General features: G+C 38.9%; 1 protein-coding gene across 2 annotated transcripts; it reads left to right on the forward strand.

Moving 5' to 3' along the window:
• Positions 1–5,355: 5,355 nt before the first annotated feature.
• pigr (polymeric immunoglobulin receptor) lies at positions 5,356–11,844 on the forward strand. 2 transcript variants are annotated; one of them, XM_078264741.1, is made up of 8 exons: positions 5,356–5,492; positions 6,137–6,481; positions 6,585–6,666; positions 6,878–7,104; positions 8,152–8,248; positions 8,413–8,501; positions 8,657–8,706; positions 8,822–11,844. In XM_078264741.1, exons 1-8 carry the CDS (start codon positions 5,444–5,446, stop codon positions 8,894–8,896), a joined length of 1,014 nt encoding a protein of 337 aa, XP_078120867.1. In that variant the 5' UTR covers positions 5,356–5,443; the 3' UTR covers positions 8,897–11,844. The 2 variants fall into 2 exon arrangements, with proteins under 2 accessions (XP_078120867.1, XP_078120868.1); XM_078264742.1 differs by having other exon boundaries at positions 8,155–8,248.
• Positions 11,845–13,761: the final 1,917 nt, after the last annotated feature.

Below are 13,761 nucleotides of genomic sequence, written 5' to 3' on the forward strand. Positions count from 1 at the left end.
CCTGGAGAATAATGAAGCCGTTCTTGAATGAAACACATTTAGTTTTGACAAAAGACTTGTTTTAAATAATCTAAATATATGCATCTTTTGAATGCATGATATTCTCTAAATGAGTATGGACAGGTAATGTACAAATGTATTAAGTCATGAAAAAAGTTAACGGGGCCATACGGTCCCACTTCTTATATTTGAACATACAAAATTGTTTCTATTAAAGAATTAGAGTACAGGAAACAATGTACCCTGCTAACCCCACGTTATTAGGGAGATATCAATATAATCTTATTACAGCTTAAAATATATGACTTTTTACATCAGAGTTTGGAGAAGCTGCATGCTACATTTGGAGTTGGCTACAGAGAAACAAATATAAAAAAAAAAAAAAACTTAGCGAACATTGCTAGGAAAGGGCTCCATCCCTTGTAGAATGTTTTTTTTTTTTTTTAACCCCACATGTTGCATCTTTTTTTTTTTTTAAGTTGATGAACTCATGAGAATAAGAGTGAGCGCGTGCAGCAGGTTAGTCTATATCGACGACGTTTTATTTTCCGGGATTGTTCCGGTGCTGCCATAACCTGACTCCGCCAGATGGATTGCTTCGCATTTGCTCGGCATATCCATCTGGGAACTTTCCGTTGGAGAACTTTTGGGAAGGTGCGAAAATACTGGTTAGCTGATTGGATAAACCATCTGTCTATCACTAACCTGACTCCGCCAGATAGCTCGCGAGATCAGGACGGTCTCACGAGGCTAATTTTCTTCACGACTAGCGGAGCCAGTTGATCAGAATCAGAAAGGGTTTTATTGCCAAGTACGTTTTTTAACACATAAAAGGAATTTGTTTTGGTGTTGTTGGTGCACGTCACACATTCTTTAGATTGAATATTAAACAATATAAGTATATTTACACAGTATGTATTAAGTTAAAAATAAAGATATAAATAAAAAATAAAGATCAAAGAGCATTACAGCAGAGAGAGAACAGTGGCATGAAGGTGGAGAGTCAGGGTGGTTTCCGGGCCTTGTTAATAAGGCTAGTGGTGGAGGGGAAAAAGCTGTTCATGTGACGTGAGGTTTTGGTCCTGATGGATCTCAGCCTCCTGCCAGAGGAGAGTGTCTCAAAGAGTTCGGGTGTGTCCGGGGTGGGAGGGGTCGGCCATAATCTTTCCAGCACGCTTCAGAGTCCTGGTGGCGTACAGGTCCTGGAGCGGCGGCAGATTGCAGCCAATCACCTTCTCTGCTGACCGAATGACACGCTGCAGTCTGCCCTTGTCCTTGGCAGTGCTAGCAGCGTACCAGATGGTGATGGAGGATGTGAGGATGGACATGGATATAGCAACTCTTGCCGAAACCAGTCGGGAGAAGAGCAAAAACATCTTTTCCTCAGAGAAAAGCCTCCGGTGCCGTTTTTTGCTCTTCTTTCAATGAAGGAATACTTTCTAATTCGGATAAAACTTGCGCGATAGCAACGCTCATCTCATCCGTGGAAGCCGCCATGTTGTTTAGACTGAACAGTCGCTTCTCGTTGCGTCACACCTAAACCCGCCTCAAAACCAACGCTGATTGGTCGGTTGTTTGGCGAACGGCTCCAAATTTTCTCTATCTCAAGATGCCAGACTGATCTGCGAGTGGAAAACTGGAGCTCGCGAGATCAGGACGGTCTCACGAGGCTAGTGCTGCCAGATGTTCTGCTGCATGTCCCTCATTTTTGGCCGGATGTCCCTCACCTTCCGCTTTCTCTGTGTTGGCATCCGGTCGATTCGGGAAATATCCTCCAAGCTAGAATAGACAAATTATATTTATCTTTTTTTTTTTTTTTTAAAATTCTCATCACCCACTCGACAGTCATTTTAATTCCAGAGCTTGCTTCCCTGCGTTCACGTCCCACCAAAACAAGTTCTTTCCCGAACCTCCGTTCGGCGCTTGGCGCTGCCCAAGACGACTGTGATTGGTTTAAGGAAATGCCAATCAACCAGAGCACATGTTTTTCCCATCCCGGATTGTTGTGTAGACTAGCCAGACCCTCCTTCGCAGCGCTGTGGAGGAAGGTCTGGCAGTGCAAGACTAGCAGCAGGTCTACTGCCAATCATGTAAAAGGGGAAAGCAACAACATTCCACCCCAGAGCAATGAGAGGGTTTGCTTCAAATACTTGCTCTGGAATAACTGACGTGAACTCATTTCAACTCAGTTGCTTGTGACTGTGCAGATCCACTTATAGTTCTCAAATAATGTACTAACCTGAGGGTACATTTTAGCTGTGTGGGCCAGTTTGAACTGGATGTGGAACTGTCTTGCATAAAGAGATGAAAAACAGACTTGGTCAAGCTGGCATCCCAGGTTTCTCCTGTAAAGGCCAGATCTACATCCCTTCCTATGCTGATTTAAAAGCAGACAGAGAGGTAGATTATCTACCTACCTCTACATATCGAATGGATAACATTATTGGAGTATTTGATTCAAAGAAGCGTTTCAGACCGAGGGTGATTACAGGTATTTTCAGACAGAAAAATAATGTGTTTTTTGAAAATAAAAGAATGTAAATATGTTCTAGTAGAAACCCAAAATACCGGTATAAAGCTGAATATGAGCATAATATGGAACATTTAAAGGCGCTTTAGGTAGGATTGTGAAGATCCAGGACTTAGCCAAAAAATCGGCAACTTCTCAGTCCCTCCCCCCTGAGCAGTGATTGGCACGCAGTTAGACACCCCCCCCTGGCCCTGATAGGTGCATCTGAATAGGGAGCTGTGGATTTTTGCAAATCACACTACAGGCTGTAGGTGGTGCCAGAGGAGCTGGATTTTTTTTTTTACCTGCTTCATATAGTTCTACACAAACATAGGGTCAGTTTCAGCAAATATGACAGAAAGTTAGTTTTATAAGTCTTACCTACTGTACCTTTAAGTAAACGTACCTAAATATTATCAACAATTTACTTAAAGTTAATAAAGTCCATACTTAAAAGTACCCACTATTCAGGTAAAATGGTTACAGTCAAAGTTATGTTGTATAATATTGCATAATATTACTTTACATTTACATGTAAGCCATATTTTAGTGTCATGATTGGTTGAGGTAGAGCTGATTCTAGCAATTCCATTGACTGTTTGGTATATGAAATGTATCATATTGTCATTATAGGTTTTTAAAATCTTAATTTGCAAAGTAACTAAAGTTCTCAAGTAAATGTAAAGAAGTAAAAAGAAAAATATTTTCCTCTGATGTGTAGTGGAGTGGAAGTATAAAATACCGTAAAATGTGTTGAAGTTGAGTACATTCAAACCACTAGGTAATGTATATTACCACCCAAGGAGGCATAATGTGGCACCATTTATCGGTGAAGACAAAGACATTTCAGCTTTCCTAAAAAAAATGATGGCAGAGAGACTAATAGAAGACCTTTTCCCTCTGACATTTTAATTTACATGCTCTGTGAGGCAAGGGGACAGTTCTATCTACTGTAGTTAATCTTGCTTAGTTTGATGAAGCAATTCACCAAAATTATATATATATATATTTAAATGTATATATTTTCACAAAGCTGAAAGGAATATCAGGATATTGGGATATGTACGGTTGCCCTGATATGGCATGACGCCTGGATACAAATAATTAGTTTCGTGAAAGTTTCTATTCTCAAATCTGATATCAGTTTCAATTCTCCCTACATTTTTTTAGGAAATGGCTGACCGTATAAGGCTTTGCAGCCAAAGAGAAAAAAGCAAGAGACTTTAGGGCTATATTTGACACCCTTCACAGAGCATATTGAGAAGCTTTGAATAATTAAGATTGTTTGTTAATTCAGTGGCTGAGGGGGCTGTGGGTTGAAGCCTAATCCGACAAATGAAGACTGGACTAAATCCAAAGTTTTCAGGCACCAAAATCAAATCATTTCGTTGTAGCCTGCCAAATGAATCCTCTGCAACCATGGAGGGAAAGCACTCCGCATTTGGTTGCTTGGAAGAATAGGTTATTAAAAGATGGGTAACATTGAAATTAACAGGGGAAATGAGAAGAAAGATGACATGTTTAAACTTACAGGCCAAAACCGTAGTTAAAAGAATAGTTCAACATTTTCAGAAATAAGCATTGTTGCTTTCTTGTTCAGAGTTAGATGAGAAGATTGATACCACTCTTCTTTAATTTACCATACCAATGTTTTCATCCAACTTAGCCTATTTCCTAAAATGTAGAACTATGCCCCTTAAGTCTTAATTTCTTTAATATTGTGGAATTTGGGAGGTTTTGTCCAGACAGGGACTGTCTGAGAAGGTAAATACTTTAAAGGTCCAGTGTGTAACGTTTTTAGTTGTTCATTCTCAAAATCTGTGTTGCCCGTTCACAAACTTGTCCTTTTTCATGAATATTTACCTCCACCATCAATTCCAAGTATTCCTGGCTTGAAATTTTACATTTGCGTTTGCATGAGCTGGTGTAGACGCTCTATATTCATGCACCATCTTGAAACACGTTAGCCGGTAAGGGACATACAGGACATACTGCTCCGCCTTTTGCGTTTTCGCTTTCACATGATAAACTCACAGGTGCTGCTAAGGCTGCTAATGGGTATCGTAGCTTCCCGGCCCCGGAGTATTCTTCTTCTCCCAGAAAAAGAAAAAGGATATTGAAAAGAGCAAGAGACCGGCGTCATCAGAAAAAAGTGTGAAGGCTACCGTAGCTGTAATATGTACTTTAAACTGCGTGGTGCGAGAGAGTTGATTGCGATATATGATCTCAACGCTAGATGGGAAAAATTCCTACACATTGGACCTTTAAATCCTCTTGGATGTCGCATGCTGGTTCAAGTCCCTATACGGACCAAAGTATGGTGGTGGACTGGTAGCTGGAGAGGTGCCAGGCACCAAACCCCCAACTGCTCGGTGCACCTTTCCATTGACATCTCTCCATTAGTGCATGTATAGGTACTGAGCACGTGTGTGTAATTCAGCCCTGTGTGTAATGTGTGTAATAACAACAGAGTGAAAACATTGTAATTTCCCCTTGCGGGATTAATAAAGTATACATTATTATTATTATTATTATTATTATTATTATTATTACATTAGATCATAGCAAATGGGTCAATTTACAGAAATACAACAATTTGTATTGCATTTTTGTGTGTGCAATTTTTTCACACATTTTGCCCCACCCCTTCACAATGTTTTATGAGCTGTACTCTTTAGATCATGGATAAAAGCTGAGAAGGTCATAGAAAATGTGTGGTATTTTACATCAATGCCACAGTGAGCACAGCTCGTTAGTCGTTTTCTAATATAATTACTATTCAAATCTAACTGGCACCTACATGGTTAACATCAGGAACATCTGGATCCAACTTATGGTCACATGACTAAGGGGAAATTGACATTGCGGAACCTGGAGTCCATGTTTACACAAGGGAGAAAGTTCACTTGGTAAACCTCAAACTGACGGCAAAACATGCTGCAACCCTTTATAATCGCCCTCAGCCTGTTACCATGGTTCCCAGGTAATAATTACTGAAATTATTGAGGTCATATGCTTGTACAAAAGCTGGACAATATGCCTTTGTTATTTCTTTTTAGTCTGCAGATAACTGATGTCTATGATGCAGCCCCCTCACTTAACAGTGTGCTTTTGGCAAATGTTGGTGTTACTATGTAAAATGGTTGTTATGCTTCACTTCTCTTTAGTATTGTATTACTTTTCTGTGTTATATTATTTCTTGAAGATAGACTAGAATGGTTTTTAATATTTTTTTTCAGCGGGACCCAGAGAAGGCTTTTGTATGTGTTTTGTTTTTTTAATCCTCCAAGCTTCTGTAGTGTTTGCCCCTTTGCAAGATTTTGTTTGATGTTTATTTTGTCAAGTCTCCAAAAGCCTGTTATATTTGTCCCCACATAGTGTAACTCTACTATAGAGGGATAATCCAATTTTGGAAACAGGCTTATTAAGAAGGAAGTTTAAGTGGGAATAGCGTTTTGTAACAAAGGAAACCGAAACCATAAATGTGATACAAGTATTGCTCAAGGCCACTTTCTCCGTTCATCAATCCTAGATTAGAAATGTCCACTGTGAGTCAGATTTGCCTGCAGCATTACGTAAAGTTTAAATCCAAGCTAGTGTTCAACACTGAATCATCTCTTCCACCAGCCTTCCTCTGCAGGGTAACCACCGAGGGGGAGCATGCAGTCATGGAGGGTCAACCTCTCACAGTCCCGTGTCATTATGGGCCTCAGTATGCTGGCTATGTAAAATACTGGTGTCGGGGGAAGATGAGGGAGTTCTGCACCAGTTTAGCTCGAACAGATGAGCCCCGTTCGACCAATCCAGCTGAGGAGAATTTAAGCATCTTTGACGACCCGGTCCAGCTGGTGTTCACTGTGACCATGAGCAACCTGAAGGAGGGGGACTCTGGGTGGTACATGTGTGGCGTGGAGATAGGCGGTGCGTGGAGTGCTGATGATGTTGCTTACACTAACATTAAGGTCATTCATGGTGAGTAATTGAGTGATTTTGACCTATGATAGATTTTCATGCGTTTCAAATGCTTAGATTACAAATGTAAGGCTGTATTTATGAGTTGATTCCTTTCCTGCAGGCATGTCAGTGGTGAACAGCCGCCTGACTGGGGAAGAAGGGAGTAGTATCACAGTTGAATGCCACTACAGTGAGAGATACAGGTAGCCTATTTTATTGTCCCATTCATTATGTTACGATTGTGTCAGTTTTATTTACCATGAGACCATGTAGAGTCCTCACTTTTATAACAACATTTCTAAAGCATCAGCGAAACTGAGACACATGGTTATTTCTTTTCCAAATCTTCAATTCAAGCCAAACTTTGATGGACAGTCAGCCTTTACTGACTCCCCTGTGACTGCTTGCCAACAGAGAAAGCGAGAAGAAGTGGTGTCGGAGCGGAGACTGGAGCTCCTGTCTGCTGACAGGTTCTGACGGGAGCTACGAAGACACTTCCGTGGCCATCAGCGATGACAGAACTAGGACTCTCACTATAACCTTAAAGAAGCTGCAGATGAGAGATACCGGCTGGTACTGGTGTTCTGCAGGACAGCAGCAGATAGCTGTGCATGTGCTGGTCACACCCCGACCCACGACCGGTAGGTTTACAAAAAAATCATAAAAAGAAAATTGTATACAACAAATAATCCTTTCATATCAAAACCTTGCATTCAATTGGAATCTAGACAAGTCAGTGATCCATTCCTGCACTAAGCTATTCTTTGTTGTTTTTTGGCACTTGAGGGAAGCAGAACAAGCAAGCACAACAGTTACATATTATGATCTTATGAAGTTGAAATGCCAACATTTTTAGTTTTAGTTCCACGGCGCAATTAGCATTACATTTAAAATTGTGTTTCTCGCCCCTTGGTGAAGTCCAATATTCACTCTCCTTTTAGCTTTATTTTGGTTTCAAACAACTCTGAGAAAACAGAGAAAAACATCCAGCTCATTATCTGAAAACAGCTTTGGCTGGAAACGAGGTTCATGAGAGCCACAAGAGTGAATCAAAACAGGAAAGTTGTGTGGCTTTGAAACCAAAACAATGAGCTGAAAGACCCTAAAATAATGTAATTAAAAAACACTTTCACAGTAGGCATACTCATTTGACTCACCGTTTATATAAAAATATTAATTAGTCCAGCTTTAAAAATACTATTCTTTCAATCATCCTAAACCATGAGTCCTGCAAAGCCAGCCTAAATTTCACAAACTCAGTTTTCACTATGAGATTTCAGTCTGGGAAACATCTATTAAAACTCTGTTGAGTTTAGCAAATCAGTGTACTATGGGGAGTTGTTTAGATAGTGATCTGACTTGCCAATTGAAACTCCTGAATGTTATTGAGAACTATTTAAAACAGGCATTGTAGGTATGAAAAGAGGAACAATTCTGCGGCTGCGTGCCCTTTTCCCACACGTAACTCTGCAGCTGCTGAAATGAGAAGTAGCCAAGAGCAGCTTTGAAGATCAATATGTGTTTGTGACAGATGGCAGGGGCTCCTAGGTCTCCAGCTGTACAAGGTATCGATTATCACGGGTCACCTATCAAGAATATTGATGTCATGAACTCTGCGGGTGCTGCTACAAACACTCTTCTGCTTATAATAGAAAATCATTTTTCAGCTATAATGTCTTTATCTTCAGCAGCAGTATCTGTGACATCCACACCTATGACAAGTCAGTCTGTTACAGACCTGCCTCCACCCAAACCCATCACTAAGGAGTCCTGGAACAGTAACAGGTAAGCGTAAAGCAATACTTTATGCTTGGGCTTTTAACTGCTATTTATGACAAATCTGTCATCATCATGGCCATCATGTGACTATGTAAGAACAGATGGAGTATATGCCTGAGCTGCTCTTGAAGCTGGACTATCTGCTCTGTGTGCTTGTGTCTGTGTTTTAGCCACATCTTGGAGTCGTTGCTGGTGTGTGCTTCTATAATGCTCCTTGTGGGCATGGCCATATTGGCAAGAAAATTGTGGAAACAGCACAGTAAGGCAACTTCTTATTTCTTTGAATATTAAATCTGGCAAAAGCCTGCCACTAACCTCCTCTATAGGTCTATGGAATATTGCATATGCATTAAATACATCTGAGATATTTGCATTATCATTTATGGCTTAAATATCCTCAATATCCATTTCTAGAGCAGGATCCTGTGCTGAGACAAGTTAAGGAGATACAAGCAAGGCACAATGTAAGCCCTCATTACAATATCTGTCATAATATTACACTCTGTTTAAAGATAAACACCATTATCAAGGGTATGCTTTAGCGATTATTGTACTCATTTTTCTTTCTGTCTCCGACAGGAGTACTCGGGTGACCTGCAAAACTCTTCTGTTGTTTTCCTTAACAGGGACTCCCAGGATGTACATATGTACTGAGCTTTAGCAGTGCAAGGTTTATTTTTACTCTTTGTAACTGAATTTCATTTTGTGTCTGTTCACTGCACACAGCACATGTTTTACATTATTTCCAGTGTCTTTTGTATATAACATACCAGCACAACACATGTTTTCTGCTTGCTGCTTTACATAATGCATCTCCTATAGGCTGGAGATCCTATGTTATATGTGATATTATGTAATCATCGTAGTGTATTGTATTTTTGTTGAAATTTGGGGATTTTAGGAAATTGGTGGAGTTTACATTCTGCAGTTAAACATGTACTTTTTGCTGAATCCAGTATGTTTGTATTAGATTTTTATTTTCATAAATACAAAAAATCAATAACTACATATTTGATTTATTATTTTTCCACTACCTCCTAGTTGGCTCAGTAGGGCGCCATCATCTATTAGTAAGCTGGATCACCCATCCGCATCAATATTAGATGCTCAGAGCAACTGCTCGACCGCAGCGCTGTACGATGACATAGTATGATGAGCGACAATGGTAGGGAGTAGTATAAATAGCGAATAGGAGGAAGTTTTTTGGGGGGTTTATGGATCACACAAACACAACATTTTTACCCCGGAGACTGGTGTTCATGTCCCGTTTTAAACCAAAAGTCAACTTTGACTTTTTTTAAAATAAGCCTATAACTTACAATAAGCATAATGTAAGTTAACTTTTTTTATATAACGTAGTTTTGTTGCCTAAACCTAACCAAGTAACGTTAGTGTTGTTTGAATTCACAGAGCATTAAAAAGTGATGCCAATAGGGTTCTGACCAAGCCAGCGGCAACTGTTGCTATGTGAATGGATGATAACGATAATGATTCCTTCCTCATACTTAAGCGTAACGTGGTTTTAAACAGGTCATTAACGTAGTGAAACGGTCACAGTTTGGTTAGGTTTAGACAGCTAAACTACTTAGTTAAGTTTAGAAAAAGATTGTGGTTTGCGTTAAAATCACTACATTTGTTAAGTTACTTGACTTCTGGTTACGTAAAACGTGACATAGTTCAGTTTGTTAAGTAAATTTAAAATGACTCGCCATTTACGTTTCTTTTCAAACAGGACACGAACACCAGTCTACTGGGTGAAAGTTGTTTGATTCATCCACTTCCCCTCTGGCCCACCCTTAATGTTTTTTCTAGGTCTTAATCACGTTACATGACAAGGAATTTCCTTAAAACAACTGCTCCATTTTATAAAACTTGCAGAATATATAAATTAACAGCTAATTCAATAAAAAAGCTTAAGCTGTACAACATTTTAAGACATTTTAGAGACTTATTTTTGGTCTTTTTGAACTCATGACCTCGGTATATCTAAAATCCTAGCTACAGCCCTGTTCAGAAGTCGACATGTCTACAGTATAGTGGTAGAAACGTACTTAAGGACTTGTTTGTGCATTGTCATTGTTTGGTATTTTGAAAGGCCTCAGAATCCTTCACACTTGGCATACTATATGTGAAGAGGCTCTGGGTGTGTGTGTGTGGGGAGGGTAAAGATAAGATGCGGACCTTGTAAATGTTCCTGACTCCCATAATGAATAGTACATTGTTTTGCCTTCTCCCTGGTGACGTGAATATATAACTGATTCTGTGTGACGTAAGGCCTACTCAATAACGCTGAGCGAAAATAATGTTCCTTTGGTTCCATTTTTGGTATGTCTGTGTCCATACATGCTGCACCAAGATCTTCTCTGTTCCAAACTGCTGTTTTTTTTGCTTTTGCACAGAAATAAAGTCCAATGTTAATGAGTAATAAGTGCTAAGATGGTAAATCTTAGCACAGAAACCCAATGGGACTGACAGTACATTTTCAGTTTTGGTTACTATTTTTTTTTAACTAGACTGCTGTGTTGATGCATAACATGAGAATGAAATGGCTAATTAACACATTTATACATGGTATGTTTGACAGAAGCAAATTCAGACACTATTTACATTGTTATGAGACTTACTTATTTTAAGAAAGAAGTGAGCAAATGAAGACAGAAACCATTATAGGGAGTTCACAAATTAACTCTGCAAGAGAACAGCTCTACATTTTATGCTTGAACTGTCTGTTCTCATACTGAACCTCAAACGACGAGTTAGAATTGTAAATTGAACAAGCTAATGAGATGGCAAAACCGCTGTGGAACCAACTAGAGTTTGGAACTCTTAGTAATAAGTTTGCCTTCCCTTCATATGAGAAAAAGCCATTTTGTTGTCTGTGATACAGAAAAAATGGAAAAGTAAAAATGACATTTAGTATTCCTTTGTGGTGTCATGTATGCTTAGAATGCTTGCAACCATGTCCACCTCGTGGACTCATTTCTCGCTTTTCAAGACCTTTCATCGCTTATGGTCAGTGCTGCTGCAGGAAATGTGAATTTCACCAGCTTTTATTTAAAATTTATATGTAAATTCTGCATTCAGTTACTTTTTAAATGCCATGTTAAATTACTCCTTTGTATATTACCTCTGTTCATTGCTCACTTTAGCTTTATTTTAATACCTTTACATGTCTTTAGTATTGTATAGTATAGTATCTGTTACCTGACTTTGGTTGGTTTTGTCTACAACCTAATGCTGCCATCTTGCAGTCTCCCTTTCAAACTTCAATGGGACTTAACTTAAAATTAAAGCAACAAGATACAACTACATCATTAGTCATGATATGTAAATAAGGATTTTTCTTTCATATCATCCCATTATAATGAAACATTTCTTTGTATGTAATAACTGTTATGGCTGTAATTGCTATTTACATTGTCCACTTGGAAATGATTGCATTTGAAATGTCATGGCTTTTACCCGTCCTAATTAAATTGCATAATCTCCCAGTCATTCACTGGGAGATTTGTCATTTTTTATTGAATTTAAATAGTTGTGGTAATGTTTTTAATCCGTTTTATTATGTAGAATGCTAAATAAAGGGGAAATTGAAAAAGGTTCTTTAAAAAGTCTCTATAAATTACCAGTTTGAGTGAGGGTGCACCATTGTGGAGATTTTTTTAATTGGAGTGTGGAATGTGGAGTGTGGAGTGTGGAGTATGGACTGACAGCTGGAGAGCTGCCAGTTTGCCTTGGGCACTGCTGAGTAGCCCTCTGGCAAGGTACCGAACCCCAAACTGCTCCGGGGGTGCCGTACCATGGTTGTGTGTATAAAGAGGGGTTTGCGTAAGAAGCATTTCAACTACCATACCTGGCAAATGCCTACATTGTGGATTGGCATAATAATAAGTAAATCATTATGTTAAGTAATTATGTTCCATTGTATTTTCTTCTATTCTGCTTTGTTCAATTATGTTGGATTCTATTCAGTTCTGTTTTATTCTATTCTATTCTGCTCTGCTCTATTATGTTATATTCTATTCTATTCTATTCTATTCAATTATGTTGTAGTGTATTCCATTCTGTGTTTCATGTTCTTTTCTTATGGTTATATTTTATTCTATTCTATTCTGCTAATATATACTACTCTACTACTCTACTCGTGTGTGTTTAAATCTGTAAACCCCGCTCAACTGGGAGGGGAGGTGGTCTCGCAGTGCTCTATTGCGAGAACTGGAAGTTTATACCCCTGCCAGCTCAACAGCTGGCAGGGGTATAAACCTCAACATAAACCTCAACAGGCCTACTGCATGTCCCTAGTGTGAACCTCAGCATCCTGGTCAGAGAGGGCTTTCAGCTACATCGCCCCCAAGCTGTGGAATTCACTGCCAGACTCCACCAGACACTGTGACTCAATTACTGACGTTAAAAACAGACTTAAGACATATCTCTCCGAGATGGCTTATGGACTGACTGACTGACTGATTTTTATTTTTATTTTTAATTTAATTTTTATGAGATGACTATAATTTTAATGTCCTTTTCTGTTTGAAGTGACCTGGGTGTCATGAAAGGCACTTTAAATAAAATTAATTAATTATTATTATTATTATTATTATTATTATTACTACTACTACTACTACTACTACTACTACTACTCTATTTTATTATGTTCTATTGTATTCTATTTTGCTCTGTTCTATCTTCTTCTGTTCTATTATATTATGTTCTAAATATTTTTTTAAATTTTATTCTACTCTATCCTTTTCGGTTCTATTTTATTTATTGTGTTCTATTCTATCTACTCTCTTTAGCCCACTTTAGTCCAGTCAAGTTTCACCACTGTGTCAATGTTACAGGGATTCAGTCATTAATCTTAATGTGTTTCAAGTGTAATCACTTCTGCCACTAGATGGAGGTCCACCCTGTATGAAATATGTTCTTTTCGTTATATATATTGCTGCTGTGCGTGCATGTGTGTGTGTGTGTGCGTGCATGTGTGCGTGTGTGTGAGAGAGCGAGAGGGAGAGAGAGAGAGTGTCTATTCAAGCACATAAAATGGTTCTTTTTCCTGACCAAACACCACAGACATTCTGTAGGACAAAAGTGACGAAAAGCCAAAGGTTGTTGTTTGTCACTACAGAGCTCTACACAGTAAAATACAGGATTTAAACATCTTAGCATTAGGTATTACATTTCTAACAGTTCCCTTGACTCTTGCCATTTGAGGGGCATCAACAATCAATCAATCAATCAATCAATCAATCAATCAATACATTTGCACTTGCGCATGGCTGCTGCACATAATAAGGCATCAGTGGGAAACATGGAGGGCCAGCATGAAGCATAGTAAATGGCTCTTCTATGCTCTGTGACAATTGATATGAAGGGAAAGCTTTGCACAAGCATGCATAGTCTTCATTAAATACTGCACTATTATTGATCACCCAGACCCAAGTAGACGGAAGGATTGTATTGTGGTTTTATGATACTGAAAGCTGTATTTAAATTAGACTCTGTACATGTAAAGGCCCAAC

The sequence above is a fragment of the Sander vitreus genome, chromosome 12 (assembly GCF_031162955.1).
Source record: "Sander vitreus isolate 19-12246 chromosome 12, sanVit1, whole genome shotgun sequence".
Classification (NCBI taxonomy): domain Eukaryota; kingdom Metazoa; phylum Chordata; class Actinopteri; order Perciformes; family Percidae; genus Sander; species Sander vitreus.

Coding starts and splice junctions, on each gene's coding strand:
- pigr (XM_078264741.1), top strand. CDS start 5,444: ATGCTGCAACCCTTTATAATCGCCCTCAGCCTGTTACCATGGTTCCCA. Junction 6,667..6,877: donor CACTACAGTGAGAGATACAG/GTAGCCTATTTT, acceptor GCTTGCCAACAG/AGAAAGCGAGAAGAAGTGGT. Junction 7,105..8,151: donor CACACCCCGACCCACGACCG/GTAGGTTTACAA, acceptor CTTTATCTTCAG/CAGCAGTATCTGTGACATCC.